At 36.4% G+C, this 19,735-nt stretch overlaps 2 protein-coding genes across 2 annotated transcripts in view; both read left to right on the forward strand.

The window, feature by feature from the left end:
* Window positions 1-19,735, forward strand: part of KIAA1328 (KIAA1328 ortholog) — a 245,113-nt gene that overhangs the window by 129,376 nt on the left and 96,002 nt on the right. The window lies entirely within an intron of this gene.
* On the forward strand, window positions 4,727-6,236 carry LOC129078685 (cytochrome b-c1 complex subunit 2, mitochondrial-like). Its single transcript, XM_054583555.1, is given in 2 exon segments — window positions 4,727-4,931; window positions 4,934-6,236. Coding segments are annotated over 2 exon segments (1,353 nt in total). The 3' UTR covers window positions 6,082-6,236.

Consider the following 19,735-nt stretch of genomic DNA (forward strand, 5'->3'; position numbering starts at 1 on the left):
CTTTCCAATATCCAGAATACCATACATAAATTTAGAAAAAAGAAATTTTTTAAATGGTCAATAATATATCTTTGACAGTATTCTACAGGCAGAAATCAGCTACAGATAAAAGACCAAGTTTATTTTTATTATTTTAATATTTATTTATCTTTAGATAGAGGAGAAGGAGGGGAGAAATAAAGGGAGAGAAACATTGATATGCCAGAGAAACATTGGTCATGCACACCCCAACTGGGGACATGGCCCACAACCCTGGCGCGTTCCCTGACTGGGAAGCGAACCAGCGATGCTTCAGTGTGCTGGATGACAACCAACCCGCTGAGCTGCACCAGTCAGGGCAAAATGACCAGGTTTATATAGACTCAATAGCAAATAAGTAGTAGGGCAGGCATAACCTCTCTTGCTATACAGTCCAAATGTTGCCTTTCAAAGAGTGTATGGATCACCTCTGTTAGAGGAATGGCCTGATGGCATCCTCCCAAATAGCACCTGCCGGGAACAGTCTGTGTTTGTGCTCCTTCACGCACAGGGATGGGTTTGAGGAGGCTGGTTGAAAACTAAAGCTCCAGGACAAGTCTTTCAGTTTGTGAACACAAGTCTTGTGTCAAGTTCTGCTCTCTCTCACCCTCACAAAATAAAGTTCAACCTAAGGAGTATTTTTAAACAAACAAGCTATTTTAAAGTGTGCAAGCAGTGAGAGTTGAGTGAATTGCCTTAGAAGCTAAATAACCAAACTTCCTCTAACAAATTTTAATGATTTTTATAGTTTTTTCCAAATGAAGACTCACAATAGCCATTTTAAGTAAACTAGAGCAGCTCTTTTATCTTCATTGCAAGCTTTAGACCCTAAATAAAGCATGAAGTTGGTCAGTGCAGTATTTAATTTTCAAATTGGATTTTTCATTATGTCTTATGATAACTTTTTATTTTTATCAAGTTGCATCTCAGCCTTCTGTTTAGACTCAAGAAGATTTATGGCAAATGATCTGGTTGCTTATTTGGACAAACAAATGCAATAAATCAGTTTACTATTTCAATAAAATGTTATTAATAGAACACATTATTCTGTTCAATATTATGTTATCTTTAAAATTAAGTGGAACATTAGTGGCAATGAAACTAGTTTCAATCAATACTTTTCTGTAATAAAACCTGTTGTATAAGAAACTTTTTAAGAAGGAAAAATGTTCTTAGCACAACTACCAAGTTCTTACTCTAGAGATGGCATTTCACAACTTCTAAAAACTATTTGCTGGGATCTCTTCGTTTTTGTTTCAGTGTTTAGATAGTTCCTTGAAAGTCACCTCACAGCAGTTCAAGCATGATTGAATAATTTAGTTGGCACTTGACGTGGCAGGACCCCAAACACGTGCTTCAATGAAATTGAGATCAGAGAAGATTTTAAGAAAAGGGGAGCTTCTGGTAACACTTACGAGCATAAGAATTGACTATTTGTCTTCTAATCCCATAGAATTTCTGGAAAAATTTCTTAATGAAGTATCCAGATCAATATGATATAGATTTGAATATTCAAAACTCATGTAATGAGAATTTCCCCAGGGTAGAGCCCTGATTTAGACCCTCGATCACTCACTGTATTCCTGAGATTTTAGAATAATGGTTTTAAAACTAAAGATGGCTGAAATCTCAGGGTGATATTACAGTCTTAAGAGGCCAATGCTAACAGGGCTGAAGGTTGTTTAAGTTGCAATTTAGTGAGCAAAGTGCCTTTAAATAAGGCTGCTATTTAATAGTACAGTGTGAAAACTAAAGACTTTTAGATGTTGCATACATTTCCCAGTGAAAAACTCTTTAAAAATACTTCATAGGTGCTTTTGCTTGATACATGGTATTGTCATCACATGGCAGTTCAAGGAATCTGGAGACTTGTCAGTCCCAGCTTTACTCCATTACTTCTGCCATTTTGTATGTTTAATCTGAATGTAAGAAATAGAAATGTTATCTCACTGTGGTTTTGTTCTCATTAAATTGTTGAGAAATTGTTGTTTTGGGAGATGAGAGTTATGCTGAAATGAAAAATATTTATGAAAATCTAAGCCTTCATACATATTCTGTTGGCTTAGGATAAAGCTTCCATAGCCCATCAGGCAAATAATTTGAGCATATTTCTGTACAACTCTAATAGCAAACAAGTGAGCTCTGCACTCATAGAATACCACTGCTAACATTTTCTAAACAGTCACACTTTCCTCCTCCAGAAATTTAAATGCAAATGATTGTCATATTTTTTCGTACCAGTGGGAGACTGCTTAAAATCTTGAAATTGCATTGGAGTGAAGCATAAAATAGCAGTAAACCTGAGGTGTTTTTTTTTTTAATACTCACCCGAGGATTTTTATAAAAATTGATTTTAGAGAGAAAGAAAGAGAGAAAAAAAATCCATGTGAGAGGAACAGTGATCAATTGCTTCCCATATACGTCCCAACTGGGATCAGACCTGCAACTGTTTTGTTCTACAGGATGATAACTCCAAACTGAGCCAACCAGCCAGGGCGTGATTGCAGTTTTTATCTTTCTTAGTTCCACCTCATAGTTTTATATGTTACATTTCTAAAGGAAGATTCATTTTTGTATTAGTCTATGAACCATTGGGTTTAGTTGGTCTACAGCTGACAAGGATTGTATATGGAAACTTTGGCAGGGGGTGGCAAGGAGCAACAGACTATTTGGTCATCTTTGCAATGCTTTTATTGTCTTCCTGGCACTGAGTCTGTGAGTTCTTTACATATATTGGAGATCAAACCCTCTTTCGATGAATCATTGGCAAATATGTTCTCCCATATAGTCAGTTCCCTTTTCATTTTGATGATGGTTTCTTTAGCTGTGCAGAGGTTTTGTAATTTGATGTAGTCCCTTTTTTTTTTATTATTATTTCCTTTATTTCCCTTGCGCTAGGAGATATATTGTCAAAAATATTGCCACGTGGGATATCTGAAATTTCACGGCCTATGTTTTCTGCTAGGACTTTTATGGTATCACTTATACTTAAGTCTTTTATCCATTTTGAGTTTATTCTGGTGTATGGTGTAAGTTGGTGGTCTAGTTTCATTTTTTTGCCTGTACTGGTCCGGTTCTCCCAACACCATTTATTGAAGAAACTATTTTTACTTCATTGTATGCTCATGCCCCCTTTGTCAAATAATAATTCACCATAGAGATACGGGTTTATTTCTGGGCTCTCTCTTCTGTTCCATTGATCTGTGTGTCTGTCCTTATACCAGAACCAAACTGTTTTGATTACAGTGGCCCTATGATATAGTTTGATACCGGGTATTGTGTTCCCTCCAACTTTGTTTTTCTTTCTCAAGATTGCTGAAGTTATTCAGAGTCTTTTTTGGTTCCATATAAAATTTTGGCATATTTGTTCTAGATCATGGAATATGCCATTGGTATTTTAGTAGGGATTGTGTTGAATCTATAGATTGCTTTAGGTAATATGGACATTTTAATGATGTTAATTCATACAATCCATGAACACGGCATATGTTTCCATTTATTTGTGTCTTCCTCAATTTCTTCAGTGTTCTGTAGTTTTCCAAATACAGGTCTTTTACCTCCTTAGTTAAATTTATTCCTAAGTACTTTATATCTCTTGTTGCTATTGTAAATGGGATTTTTTCCCCTAGTTTTTCTTTCTGATGGTTCATTGTTAGTGTACAAAAATGCCACTAATTTCTGAATATTGACTTTGTATCTCACTACTTTGCCAAATTTACTTATTAGGTTGAGTAGTTTTTTGGTGGAGACTATAGGGATTTTTATTTACACTATTATGTCATCTGCATATAATGACAGTTTTACTTCCTCCTTTCCAATATGGATGCCTTTTATTTCTTTTTCTTGTCTGATCACTGTGACTAGAACATCCAATACTATGCTGAATAAGAGTGGTAAAAGCAGACACCCTTGTCCTGTTACTGATCTTAAGTGAAAAGCTTTTAGTTTTTGCCCATTAAGTATGATGTTGGCAGTAGGTTCCTCATATATGTAATTTATTTCTCATATTATGTTTTTTTCTTCCTTCTATTAATTTTCATTTCTTTTTTCTAATTTGCTAAAGATGGACATTTAGGTTATTGCTTTGGAACTTTATTTTTTTCTAATACAAGTATTTAAATTTATACTTCCCTATGAGATATCCTGATCTCTATCACAAAATTTTTTTATTTTTTGTTTTTGTTTTGATTTATTTTAAAGTATTTACTGATTATCACTGTGATTTCCTTTTTTAACAGTTTATAATCATAGCATTCTTAATTTCAATAATTTGCAGATTTCTCAGGTAGCTTCTGTCATTTATTTCTTTTTTTACAAGATTTTATTTATTTATTTTTTGAGAGGGGGTAAGAATGGGAGAGAAACATCAATGTGTGGTTGTATTTCATGCACCCCCTGCTAGGGACCTGGCTTGCAACCCAGGCATGTGCCCTACATTGAGAATTGAACCAGCTACCTTTTGGTTCTCAGGCCAGCATTTAATCCACTGAGCCAAACAGCTAGGGCTCATTTATTTCTCATTTAATTCCCTTGTGTCAGAAAAATGTACTGTCCACAATTTCAGTACTTTGAAATTATTACAACATATATCTGATGTATTGGCCTACATTTGTAAATATTTTCTCTACAGAAAGCTGGGGAACTCAAGAGGTCAGCCCCCATCTTGTTTCCTATAGACCAGTGGTGACTGTGGGGAGCAATTTTGGGCATGAAGCTGCTAACCAGAACCAGGTCCCTCGTGAGATCCTACTCCCTCAAAGTTGCTCCCAAAGCAAAAGCCACAGCTGCCCCTGCAGGAGCGCCTCCACATCCTCAGGACTTTGAGTTTACCAAATTACCAAATGGTTTAGTGATTGCCTCTCTGGAAAACTATGCTCCTGCATCAAGAATTGGTTTCTTCATTAAAGCAGGCAGTAGGACTCTAACAACTTAGGAACCTCTCATTTGCTTCGTCTTGCATCCAGTCTGACTACAAAAGGAGCATCATCTTTAAATATAACTCGTGGAATTAAAGCAGTTGGTGGCAAATTAAGTGTGACTTCAACAAGGGAAAACATGGCCTACACTGTGGAATGCCTATGGGATGACGTGGAAATTCTAATGGAGTTTCTGCTCAGTGTCACCTCAGCACCTGAATTTCGTCGTTGGGAGGTAGCGGCTCTTCAGTCTCAGCTAAGGATTGACAAAGCTGTGGCTTATCAAAGTCCACAGGCTCATATCATTGAAAATTTGCATGCTGCAGCTTACCAAAATGCCTTGGCTAATTCCTTGTATTGTCCAGACTACAGAATTGGAAGGGTGACATCAGATGAGTTACATCACTATGTTCAGAACCATTTTACAAGTGCAAGAATGGCTTCGATTGGACTTGGTGTGAGTCATTCTGTTCTGAAGCAAGTTGCTGAATGGTTTCTGAACATGAGGGGTGGACTTGGTTTATCTGGTGCAAAGGCCAGATACCGTGGAGGTGAAATTCGAGAACAGAATGGAGACAGTCTTGTCCATGCTGCTTTTGTAGCAGAAAGTGCTGCTGCAGGAAGTGCAGAAGCAAATGCACTTAGTGTTCTCCAGCATGTCCTTGGCGCTGGGCCACATGTTAAAAGGGGCAGCAATGCCACCAGCCCTCTGTACCAAGCTGTCGCCAAGGGGATTCACCATCCATTCGACGTTTCCGCTTTTAATGCCAGTTACTCAGATTCCGGACTCTTTGGGATTTACACTATCTCACAGGCTGCAGCTGCTGGAGATGTTATCAAGGCTGCCTACAACCAAGTAAAAACAATTGCTCAGGGAAACCTTTCCAATACAGATGTCCAGGCTGCCAAGGACAAGCTGAAGGCTGGGTATCTAATGTCAGTGGAGTCTTCTGAGGGTTTCCTGGATGAAGTCGGGTCTCAGGCCCTTGTCGCTGGTTCGTACATACCACCATCCACAGTCCTTCAGCAAATTGATTCAGTAGCTGATGCTGATGTCATAAATGCTGCAAAGAAATTTGTTTCTGGCAAGAAGTCAATGGCAGCAAGTAGAAATTTGGGGCATACACCTTTTGTTGATGAGCTGTAATACTGAAACATGGCAGAAAGAGCTGGACTTTTATTCTAAACCCAGAGCAGCAACTACATGAAAGTCACAAGTCTATAATGTAACATTTATCTTTTTTTTTCAATGAGATGAGATAATCCTAAAAAATATAAATGCAGGTCATTGTTTCCAACCAACCTAACATCAATAAAATAGTTGTAAGTGAAAAAAAATATTTTCTCTACATGTAATAATTGTCTAATCTGCAATTATTGGATAATGTTCAATACATTAATAGGGTTAATATTTACATAGCATTTGTTCAGGTCTTCTATGTACCTGTTGATTTTGGTTTACTTTTTCCATCAGTTACTAAGAGAACTTTGAAAGCTCCAAGTCAGATTTTGGATTAGTTGATACTTATTTCACTTCATATTTGAATTTCACTTATTAGATACCTTTACATTTCCAATCGTAATGACTTCTTGGTACATTAACTTCTTTCAGTTTGAAAAATGTCTCTTTATCTCTGATGCTATTACTTGTTCTGAAGTATACATTGTACAATATGAAATAATATAGCGACTACAGCTTTCGTGTGACTAGTATTTGCAGAATACATCCTTTCCCATCCTTCTACTTTTCCCTGCCTTTGTCTTTATAATTGAAGTAGGGTTCTTATAGATTGGGTTTGATTTATAGTCCTGTCTGACAGTCTCTGCCTTTTTTGTTGGAGTGTTTAAATCCTTTACATTGATGTAATTATCAGCATGGCTAGATTTAAATCTACCATCTTGTAATTCATTTCCTATTTTTTCTCCAATATTTTTTGTTTTTCTTTAGTTTTTTTCTGCCTTCTTTTAATTAATTAAATAGTCTTAGTATTTATTATGTCTATTTTGGCCTTATCACTTTTGTTTTACTTTTTAGTGGTTTCTCTAAGGTTTGCTTTATTCATCTTTAGAAGTCTATTTTCAAGTAATAATTTATCACTTCATGTATGATGTACAGTGTATAACCTTACAACAGAATGCTTTCATTTCTTCCATCTTTTCTGCTATTGTTTTCATACATTTACTCCTACATACATTATAAACTCCACATCTTTGGTATTATTGCATTAAACAGTCAATTATCCTTTAAGTAAACTTTAAATATGAAAAATATTGCTTATATTCCCATTTCTGAAAGTCTGTAATTATTTGTGTAGATCCAAATGTCTATCTAATATTATTTTATTTATACTTGAAGATACTTATATATTTGTTTATGGTCATGTAAGTTGTCTGGCAATAAATTTTTTTTTTGTTTAAAAATATCTATTTCAATTTTTAAAAGAAATCTTTTGTCAGTTATATAGTTCTGGCTTAGCAGTTGTTTTTATTTTCCATTCACCACTTTTAAAATATTGCATTGTTCCTTCTGGTTTGCATGTTCATTTTTTTCCACTTTTTTATTTTCTATTGCAGTTGTCCTGATTTTTCCCCTGTTGCTCTCTCCTACCCTGCCTAACTCCCTACCCGACTCCCACAGTCGGTCCCCACCATTTGTCCATGTCCATGGGTCCTTTATACATGTTTCTTCACTAGACCCTTCCTCTTCTTTCCCCCATTACCCCTCTCCCCTCGGTCACTGTCAGTCTTTTCCTTGTTTCCATGCCTCTGGTTCTATTTTGCTTGTTTGTTTTCTTCATTAGGTTCCACTTATAGGTGAGATCATATGGTATTTGTCTTTTGCCACCTGGCTTATTTCACTTAGTATAATATTTTCCAGTTCCATCCATGCTGTCGTGAAGAGTAGGAGTTCCTTCTTTCTTTATGCTGCATAGTATTCCATTGTGTAAATGTACATCAGTAAAATGAAAAGGGAACCAGCTATATGGGAAAACATATTTGCCAATGATACCTTAGACAAGGGTTTGATCTCCAAAATATATAAAGAACTCATACAACTCAATCCCAGGAGGACAAACAATCCAATTAAAAAATGGGCAAAGGACCTGAACAGACACTTAATTCTCCAAGGAGGACATTCAGAGGGCCCAAAGATATATGGTTTGAGCGTTCTTTTTAAAAATGAGATTCTGCTGTTATTTTTATTTTGTTCCATTGCATGTAATGTCTTTTTTAGCCTTTCTGCTCTTAAGAGCTTTCTATCACTAGTTTTTAGCAACTTGATAATAATACCACTTAGTGTTCTTTGTTTTTTTTTTCTGCTTGGGTTTTATTGATCTTCTTGAATGTATGGATTATAGCTTTTATTAAAATTTAACATTTTAAATTATTATTTCATGAGATATTTTTTCTGTCTTCATGTCTCTGGCACTCCAAGTATCCTAAATCATGGGGCTTTGTTGCCCAATCTTAATCTTTTTCTCTAGATGTTCCATTGTAAATAGTTTGTATTATATTATGTCTTCAGTCAAGTTCCTTGTTCTCATCTTAAGCAGCACCTTATCCCTTAAAACTACTAAATGAGATTAACATTTCAGATTTAAATTGTATCTGTTGAGTAGTGCTTGGTTTTTTATCATTATGTGTCTATTTTCCTTTAAATCTTTAATTATGCTGAGCTAATTTATCATCAACATTTTTAAATCCTCCTGTTCTAATTCCATCCTTTGTCATCTCTGGGTATTTTTGTTGGGAAATGCCCGGCCTGGTTTCAGGGGCTTGTAACCCTGCCAACCGGCTGGTGGGCCCCAAGGCTGGAAGTAATCAGGGGGCCTTGGCGAAGCAGGCTCCCGAGGCAACTTGGCCTGTTCCCCTGGAAGCTATAACCCTGCCTCTCTGCCTTGCCTTGTGATGGTCCCTGCCGAGGATGGGTAAGACCCCTCGGGGGAGGGGCAACCTAAGACAGGCATTGATCTGTATGGGCAGCAGATAAGAAATTGGGGGACATGGAGAAGGGGCAAAAAGGCCTCCACACCTCTCAGCTTGGCTTGGACATGGCGGGAGCCTTCAGTGCAGCTGAGAAGCAGTCTCTCTATCTCTTGGTGGTTCCCTCCCGCCACCTGGCTCAGGCTTGAGACAGTGCAGGAAAAACAGCCCTAAATCAGATCTGGCAGGTCCCGGGGAAATCAGGCCTAAACGTAAATTCTTTAGAGTACGCTCTCTTCCTCCCTCCGATCTCTGGTCAGCTCGTGCTGCGAAGGACCTTCACATTATTTACACCCCTTACCCTTTATCATTAAGGCGCTTGCCCTTGTCTTCATTCTCTTTTGTTTAGACTGGTCTCCTCTTGACCCATGTAAATCAGTGAATTCCTGTCACTTGTTTTCTTAAAAGTATCTATTCTCTGTGAAACTTAACATGCTAATGAAACGAGTGTACGTATGCATTCCTGTTACCTAGCCCACTGATAAGTTTTTCAATAAAAGCCTTGGAACAAAGGGCGACGGGGCCTTCCCCACTAGGGGGCTGTGCCACGGCCTTCTCCAGTAAGACGGAAGTGCCCCAGTCTTCTCTCCCGGCAAACAGAGAAGTGTTTGCAACGTTTTGTGTTTATGCCCCCTCATCCGTGACCACCCCGGGACAGGCTCTGCGGGTTTCAGAGCCCTGCTCCCACCTCAGATGGCCCCAGCCGGTTTCCCTCAGGTTTCGGGGAGCGCTGCGCTCTCTGCGGTGCTCTTCAGGCAGCGCGCCCCTATAGCTGCCGTACAGTGGGACATATTTTTCCAGGAATTGACTCATCAAAATAAATCATATACTTGTAATTTTTTATTGGATGCTCATCAATGTGAATGTTACATTTATAAGCATCTAGACTTTGTTCTCTCTCTTTACAGAGTCCTAGCAGGCATTTAAGTTATTGGTAGATCAGCTTGATCTTTTTGAGATTTGTTTTTAAGCTTTGCTAGAACTAATCTGTAGGCTAGTCTTTTCTCTAGCAACCATTTAGTTCTTTCTGCTTTCTCAATAGGACTGAGTGTCCAAGGATCAACCATGACTTTCATTCTGGCAGGTCAAAACTTGTATATCTCTCTGTCCTGTGTGACTTCTGAGAGTTATTTTATTTATAACTCCTTGGTGGTTCTTTTCTCAGGTCACTGTGCTTTCACTCTATACATGTGCAGTCTTGATATTCAGTAAAAACTCAAACAGGCCCATGTACAGATTACACAACTGTTTTATTGAATAAGTGTTTCTTCTCTGAGAACTGTCTTGTAACTTCAGGTCACCTTGACCTCCCTGAACTCTGATCTCTGTCTCCTTAATTCACCAGAACTTTTGTGTTTTTCTGAGAACGCCCTACCTGCACCATGGTTTGGAATGTTGGGCCTGGGAAATCCAGGGTAACTATTGGGCCTGGCTCATTTGCTTGCTTTCTTCATATGCCTAAAAACAGATTTTTTTTTTACATATTTTGTTTAGTGTTCTAGTTTACAGCAGACAGGTAAGTATATTCCCTGTTACTTCAAAATACCCCATGATGGAAATTCTCATTGAAGCTATCTATTGAATTTCGTTCTTAAGATTTTAGCATACAAATTTAGTGACATTATTGGGAAAACAAAGAGGCTATATAGAGGGACAAATTGTATCATGAGTGGAGCAAAAACTTGTAGGAGATAAGTATTGAATGTTTCTTGCTCTTTTAAAGGAGGTTAAATATAACTTCATTGGCCAAAAAAAAACTTAAATAGAAGAATTTAAGAAATCCCAAATTGGTGTATAATAGGAATCTTACAAGTACTTATTTTGAGGGCCCAAAGTGTTGTAATAAAAAGGAAGTAAAGATTTAAGTAAGAACTACAGAAACAGAATTACTTCCTGAAGTAGTGTCTTCCATGCTGGGAACCAAACTCCATGGTTTTGGCTCTCAATTCAGTTACTTTGGACATGTCTTTAGGTTATTAACATTTCCTTATATGAATTGGATTTAACTTTTAATAAAAATAAAGGTTGACTTCACACAATAAAAGATGCTCTTACCAGATATACCTTATGTGCCTTCTTTATGATACAGTGCTTTGTGAAAAATCTGTTCATACCCTGAAAGGACAGAGAAATGAAATGGAGTTAGTGATAGATTAATAATTCTCTGCATCTCAAAAGTTTATGTGAGCTCTTGTCATTAATATATTTAGTCTTAAAATAAAAGCAATTTCAGATAAACTGAGAAGTAGAAAATTTAATCAACACTGTTGAACAGAAGAGCTGAATGAGGTACATCTGGCACTGTGCAGGATTAAAAGATATGATGAAAAGTAATGGATATCAAATATGAATAAAGCGGAAAGCAAAGAAAGTGTAAAGAACTCCAAATGTATATTTCTTTTGTTAGTTACAAGTAGACCACACAGAGACTTTTAAGGAAAGGGTAATTTATGGACAGAAGGTACTTATTTTAATGGGAAAGTATTATTTGTTCCAGTATTCACAAAAGGAGTATCAGTGATCAATATTTTAGGTATAGAGCAGTCATAAGGGAGGAGGCCAGAGCAGGAATGGAAATTGTATGCAACCTATTGTATGAGGTAAGGAAAGGGAAACATCTGAACTGAATACAAGCATCTCACAGCCAGATGGAATCCATCCCTGAAGTCAGGAGGCATTCGCTAGTGCGCTGGTTCTCAAAATGTGACCCCTGGACCAGGAGCATCAGCATCACCTGGGCACTTTTTAAAAAATGCACGTCCCCAGGCCCCATCCCACACCTGCTGTATTAGAACCCATGGCAGTGGGGCCCCGAGTCTGCGTTTTAATAAGCCCTCCAGGTGATTCTCATGAACACTGAAGGGAGAACCTTGCGCTAGTGTAATGGAAATAAGTGTCAACTGTTGATCTAGCTGCTGGTGAGTCCCCTCACCTGCAGAGTTTTATAAATAAGTTTTCCAAAATTATCTTCTTGGTGTAGATCTGTTAGAAATATTTTCTATCTGAAGAAATCATCAGTGTGGTTAATCACACAAAAGCAAGAAACCCACAAGTCTCTAAGATAGAAAACAAACAAAACTCACCTTGTACAGATCTCTTCCTTTGTCATCACTTTTACCCATTCTTATATGATGTGCTTTTTGCATGATTTTTCTGTGTTGATAAAAGGATGCAAACTCATATTCATTTAGAGTGAGATAATCAAATAAGTTATTTTAGCACAGAGTCCTTTAAGCTTAAAATAGCTTTTAAAAACCAGTTTGATATGTACTAGAATGATTTTTTTTTTACTATAGCTTTTCCTGCCCTAGCCAGTGTGGCTCAGTTGGTGGGAGTGTCCTCCCATAACCTGTAACTGGCTTAAGTGTTGCTCTTTTTCCTCTACTCTTCACTGCTTCCCTCTCTACTTCTCCATGACACTTCAGCTTTCCCCTCTTGCCTTTCCTTCAAAAGCATGCCTTCAGAGAAGAGAGACTCTATGTTTAGAGTCAGATTTGGGTTTACAAATATTAGGAAGGACTTATTTTAATAGCTGCTGTTTTTCCAGTAATACAAAAAAAAATTGTCACCCCGTTTTGTAAGTATTTGATTGCAGGTGTGCTTCGTGCTGCCTGGAAACTGTATAGAAAGCTGATCTGTGAAAGACCCACACTTGGTTGGAGTGGTTTCTGGGGCTCATTGAAGGATGACACTGCTTGTAACAAGGAAAATTCCTTTCTTGTGCACTGAAGTAGGCTGATCTATCAGTCTTTCATGAAATCCACGTCAGTAAGCATTTATAATTGTATTTATATTTTCAGGAAGTGTATTGAATCATTTATGAATTAGCAGCAGTACTGTAGACTGGACTCCCATTGCACCAACCTGGAAAGTATTAACTGGGAGGAATTCTAATAAAGATTATAGAAGTAATATTATGTTAGTGAGGCAAAACTTCTAGGTTCAAGTACTTCTCAGAAAGAAGCAGTTTGCCCTGTCCTTTCTGTAAGAGAAAGGTTTTGTTCACAAATTAGCCACAAGCATGCTGATTGTGGTGTCATTTAAATCACTTGATTAAGACTTAGCTAATAAGCCTGATAGACCCTAGATGCTGTCTGTGCCTATTGAAGTTGTGCCAGTCTTCGTAGGTGACACTGATTTGTTGGCGCTCTTCACATATACTTCATTTGGACACATCAACTCTGTTGAACAGATGTTGACATTTTGACATGCACAGATATTCCATACAATTTGAGTTGATTAGTTCTTGTTGAGACACGCAGAAGCATGAAGACTCTTGCCAATATGCCAGTCTATGCTCACAGGCACCTGCTCTTTCTATTTGGAGCTGTTGCCTGGACTAGCCTCCTGCTTTAAATGCCCGAGTCCGTTTTCCTCCTTCCTGCATGAAAAGGGCCTTAAGAATTCAGATTTATGTTGTTCCCACACAAAACCCTCCCCTCCCCTCCATTGCAATGTTTTAGGACAGTCTTCTGTGAGCAAGTCTTCCCTTACTTTCTAGATTTAGTCTGGATTAAAGAACTAATTATTTTGTACTTTTAGGCTGTTACAAGAAATAAAACAGCTTAAATAATCTTCCAAGTCATGACTACAGCTAAAATATGCCCCAAAATTGTACAGTATACAATACCTCATAATGATTTCCAGACCCTAAAGAAAACCATATATTATAAATATTGTTGCAGTAATTTTTCATTTGAATTTTCATCATCACTCAATAGCAATGAAGAAAGCAACATCTGGCCACTATTTGAAATGCTTGAATTTTCTGTTCTCATTATAGTTAACTGTACCCCTTTACACCTGTTTTCTACAAACTGTATTGTTCACTATTTATATATTGTCATAAGTATATAGGGCTCTGTGCAATAAATCTCTCCTTAAATCAAATTAATTTTCAGCCAGTAGGCTCTAAAGGCCCATCTGAAACAAGATAAAGCTGCAATGCGGGTCTCCCATATGGACACATTGCCTATCATAGCAGAAGGGGTCTTGTAAAGATGGCGGAAACCCTGAGGCAAGCAAAAGAGATAGAAAGGGTTCCTCTAGTCTCTGTCATTCATTCCAATTATTCTTCGTCAAACAGCTTTATTTTTATTGTCCTTACACCACTTACAAATGACTTCTTAACTATGTGTTTGCTTGTTTGTCTCTTTCCACTAGAACACGAGTTTTCATTAGAGCAGTCTCTTTATATTCACTCACGAGTCCACATCCCTAGACAAGTACTTTATACATAGTATGCATTCAATAAATGCTAGTGAATAAATGTCTTATTATTATAAAATTCACCCATTTTAAGTGTACAACTCAATGATTTTTTGTGAACTTATAGAGCTCTGCAACCAATACTTCAGTCCAGTTTTCTAACATTTTGACCCATGTTGACCCATTAAGGACCATGCCTGCTGAAGGATTCTCCATGCCCAGTTACATCAATTCCTTTTACTTACTACCCTTAGCCCTCAGCACCTACTAATCTACTTTCTGTCTTTACAGACTTGCCTTTTCTGGACCTTTTATATATATGGGGTCATATAATAGATAGCCATTTGCGTGGTTTCTTTCCCTTAGCATCATGTTTTTGAGGTTCACCTGTTGCACCATGTATCAATAGTTTGTTCCTTTTTATTGCTGAATAGTATTTCACTTTATAGATATTCCACATTTTGTGTGACCATTTACCAGTTGATGGATATTTGGATGGTTTCCAGTTTTGGGCTATTATGAATAATCATGCTGTGAACATTTATGTGTAAGTCTGTGTGTGGACATATGATTTCATTTTTCTAGACAGATAGACAAGAGATAAATTACTGGACAGTATGCTAATTTTATGGCTAATTTTTGAAGAAATTGACCAACTTTTTTTTACAAAATGGACATACCACTTTATATTTTCATTGGCAGTGCATGTGGATTTTAGTTTCTCTGAATCCTCATTTTCTGTATTTTTTACCACTATAATGGTAAAAAATTCTCTTTTTGGGTTTAAAATGCTACTCACTTTAAATTTCATAATGATTAATGATGATGAGCATTTTTTAGTTGCTTATTATTCATTTGTATGTTTCCACTGAAATATCTGTATCTTTTGTCCATTTATTGACCCATTTTCAAATGGGTTGTTTTTCTTACCTTTTTTGAATTATGAGTTCTATATAATCTGAATACAAGTCCTTTATCAGAAATATGTTTTGCAGGTATTTTTTCCTAGTATGTGTATTATCGTTTCATGTTTAATGGTATCTTTTGAAGTATGAAAGATTTTTAGACACTCTAAAAATTTATCAACATTTTCTTATGTGGATTGTACTTTGGTGTTATATTTTAAAAATCTTTACCTAACCCAGTCATCAGAAAGATTTTCTCCTATGCTTTCTTCTAGAACGTTAATAGAATTTTAGTACTTTCAGTTCTTGCATTTTGATTTTGACCCACTTTGAGTTATTTTTTGTGCAGGGTATGAGGTGAGGGTTCTGGTGTCCCCTAGGTTTGTTTTCAGCTCTTGTGTGAGATAATCTCTATTGATCTATTTTTAAGTTTACTGGTTTTTTCTTCTAGCATTGCACATCTGCTGAGGAGCCCCTCTACTGAATTTATTTATATGTATATATATTCCCTATCTCTTTAGAGAGTTCTTGATTTATTGTAAAATATCTTACTTTCCTTATATCTTAAAAATGTTTTTTTTTTAGGTCTTTTAACATATTTATAATAGCTCCTTTGAAACCTTTTTATGTCTAATATTTGGACCCCTTCACAGACAGTTGATTGGTGTTTTCTTTTTAACATGGGTCACTCTTTCATGTTGCAATTTTTTATATTTTTTCTAGAAAACTGGGCTTTTTATATAATGTATTGTGGCAATTCTGGTTTCTGATCCCTTCTCTTGAAGGTTATTATTGCTGCTGTCATTTGTTTGTTTGATTAGTGACCTGACTGGATTAATTTTATAGAATTTGTTTCGACTGCAATGTGTGTCCACTCATGTCTCTACTCAAGCTCTCTTTTTAAAAATTTTTTATTGTACTTTTTCCATTACCCTTTAGTCCCCTTATACCCCCCTCCCCCCAGCAATCACTACACTGTTGTCTATGTCCATTAGCCCTTTCTGTTTTCTCTCAATCCCTCCACCCCTCTTCTTTTTTTTTTTTTCTTGTTTTCTTTTCTAGCTTCATAGGGGACAGTCCTGGGTCAGCATAACTTAATTAGCAAACTGCTAATGATTGGCGATAGGTTGTGCTCCAGTGTCTTCAGTCATTGTGGATTCCACCCTTTGCCAATGGATTTGTTTGTGACTTGAGGAATGCCTTTACTTTTTACCATACCTTATGCCTTCTCTGAAAGAGTACAAGATCTTACATTCAGATGGATAGGTAGATAAAGACCCTGTCTAGTCTTTGCTGAGTGTGCACACAGCATACTACACCATCCATACCACCCAGCTAACAGGGAGCCTATCAAGGCTCCTTGCTGTGATTTCATTCCCCTGTCTCCTTGTTAAATTTCCAGCTACTCTACCCATCAGTTGCTTGCCCCGCCAGAAGTGGAACCTCAGGCTAGCTGCAACATTCGTTGTCCTCATTGCCACCTAGGTCACTTGTTTCTACAAGTCTGACGGGTGTGGCCATTTTCCATACCACACTGCAAATCAATTTAGAATCCTCTAGTTACACTGCTAGTATTCAGGGCTCGTCCCACCCCTGTAGGTCTACTTTTCCTGTCTAGTAGGGGATTGGCATGGGAGCACAGCCTCCAGCTAAAATACCAGTCTTTTTGTATTCTTACCCAATGCTAAGTTTGAATAAATGCTTCTTAATTTGTTGTATGCCTTTGTTCGATTCCCACAGTCCTGAAATGGTTGTTTTTCATGGTTTTGCATGATTTTTTCATTGCTTTTAGAGAGAGAGGATTTATTGAGATTTTTACTCTGCCATTTCAGAATTCCCACTGTTAGGTTTCCTGCTTTTGATTGTTTTCCTACATCAGGAACTAGATGCTTTCCCCAGGAATTTATATAAGTAAAACAATCAAGAACCAGTACATTTAGTATAAAACAAAAGGGGAAAGGAAGTTATTGTATCACTAAAATATCATTTTCAAACCAAGTTAGTTTGCTGGAACTATAATAGGGCCACTTTTCTTAAAACTATAATGTATTTTAATACAGCTAAACTCCAAGAAATATATTTGATTCTTTCAAAATTATATTTTGTCCATTTTATAGGAGTTTTCTTGCAATATGCAGGCATTTAAAGTTATATACAAGTAACTGCCTTCTGTTGGGGATAGGATTTCTTAAATGACTGTCTTATGGAAAGGACAGTTTGTCTTCTCTCCATTTCTAAAAGGAGGAAGGGAATGGAAGGTTGAAACCCAACCCACTTGTACTATGTAATTTTGTGGGTTTGAAGTCCACAGGTTAGGAAATTTACTTTAGACTGAAATTAATCCATGTAGGCAGGTGTGTGTGCCATGTGTGTTTTTATATATATTACTATATGTTTTTATATGCCCATATTACTATCCTTCCTCCTCTGAACCATGAATAGAATAAAATAGCTAATTCCCATAAATAATGCAAGTTTCGAAGATTTTAAAATAAATGTGAATCTAATTATAATACAGTGTTTGAATACCTGTGACTTTTAGTATGTATCTGTTTCTTAACGTTACAAGTTTTTTTTCTCTTGGTATACTATACCAATTTTTTATTTATATTATGATTAGTTTGTAATTTTCTTAAGTATATGAGCATATTAAGAACTTTATGATGTAAACCAATTACTATATATACAATTTTAAGAGCTAGATCTTTAATTTTATATCTCATACTCATGATCTGAATAAATTGTGAGAGCACCATAAGAATGTTATAAAGAAGAAAAAATATTCTTTATATATTACATATATTGGACATACAGAGATGGTTCCTAGGTAAGAATTTGGTGCTTGCTTGTCTTTAGGCTACCAGGCTCCCAAATTATTTTAGCTTCTGTATTCACAGAGGAACCTGATGTTAATAAATACTGCTTTGAAAAAGCACAAAAAGAATATCCATTGTTGGTGACATTTAGGATGCTAGACAAGAATTAAATACTAAATGTGATCAACTTGTATACATTTGTAAACACTAAATGAGTTATTTTAAAGATGTCATTCTGAATTCTGAAGTACGCAACTGAATCTTTAGTTTGGACTCAAATTATGTGTATTTACTAAGTAACATTACTTCACTATATAACAGCAAATGGGAGAGGTATTTTAGAGAGCTTTGTAGCTGTTGCTGTTTTCTAAGCTAGTAAAATTTTTAAAAACGAAACTACCCATGACAGGCAAAATGTCAACTTTGTTGATTTCATATTGCTTCTTATGCTTGACTGCATAAGGTGAATATCTCAAATTAGGAAGCAAGTACCATATTTTAAGACATCTCAGAAGTCAAACATCAAGGGTAATAGTTTTAAACTTTCATTTTATAAATCATTTACTAGAACATTTCAGGCATTTTGCTTCCTAACTTTATTTAAATCTCTGTTTAGCATTCACTTTTCTGGGTTTGGGGGAATTCTCAAACATATTGGTTATTTAGTTACAAACTATGCCTTTTTAACTTCTTTAAAATATGTAGCAGTAGTCCATGGAATTATGGAGAATGCAAATACTTTTCCAAAGACACTAACTATGGGTCTTATTCATCATTTCCCTTCCTTTATTGGGATTTAAAGTTGTCAGAAAAATTGTGGCGGAGAGTACACTCAGTGCTGTCATGTGACATATATATCTTTTAAAAAATAACCATGCTATTCAAAACCACACAGTAAAAAATACAGGATATATGAGGAAAATGAAATTTTTTTTAACTTTAAGCCTTAATTTTTAAAAATAGGAACCTAACAAAGTGATGGGATTAAGAAGTACTAATTGGTAGTTACAAAACAGGCTTGGGGGTGTGCAGTACAACATAGGAAATATAGTCAACAATATTGTAATATCTACGGTGCCAGGTGGGCACCTGAATTATTAGAGGGAACTCTGCAACCTATATGAAGATCTGTCCACTGTGCTATACACCTGAAACTAATACAAAATAGTGCTGAAAGCAAAGTGCAGTTTAAAAATAAAATAGGGACCTAATAAAAATAGCAGCACAAACATACACAGTAGATGTTTAAAATAAATGCATAGATTATATAGTAAATATATCACTTTACCTTAAAACAAGCCTGAATTTGCTTATTAAATTTGGTGTTGTAAAAGTTGCAGCTTGCAAGTTATTATAAAGTGGTGGACGTAGAGCTATCTAAAGCAAGAAGAAAAGTTGTAGTACCAGATGTGGAAGGGTATGGCTCATGGACCTCGGTTAGGAGTTGGCACTAAACATTCAGTTAAGTGATCTGTTGGCTTTAAATCCTGGAGCATGCCTTTCTGCATTTGAAATGCATGTCTTTTGAAGCAAACCATTATAATAGATAAGTGTTTGATCAAAATTGAAAATTCAATCCAATATGTAGCTTTCTTCAGTTAATTCCTAAATCACTGCTAGAAATTCTTTTGTGAGTTCTCATCCACACTCACAGCTTTGTGCAACAGCTGAAGTGATGTTTGAGAGCACTGAGCGAGCCGTAACTGGCATAAAAAGAGACACTCCTGCAGGATTTGGAGATTTACATTTAAGGTCATTGTATATAGACAGTGCTTTCTCTTTGTGGAAAAGATTGTTCTAAATTATTTTGCTTTTTGGTCTTCAATACAAATGCTCACCAATCTTTTCATTTGTTTTAGTTCTTTAGGCCATGTTCTTACTGTTCTTT

This window comes from Pteronotus mesoamericanus, unplaced genomic scaffold (assembly GCF_021234165.1).
Source record: "Pteronotus mesoamericanus isolate MK-2021 breed Mesoamerican mustached bat unplaced genomic scaffold, CSHL_Meso_final contig_74, whole genome shotgun sequence".
Taxonomy (NCBI): domain Eukaryota; kingdom Metazoa; phylum Chordata; class Mammalia; order Chiroptera; family Mormoopidae; genus Pteronotus; species Pteronotus mesoamericanus.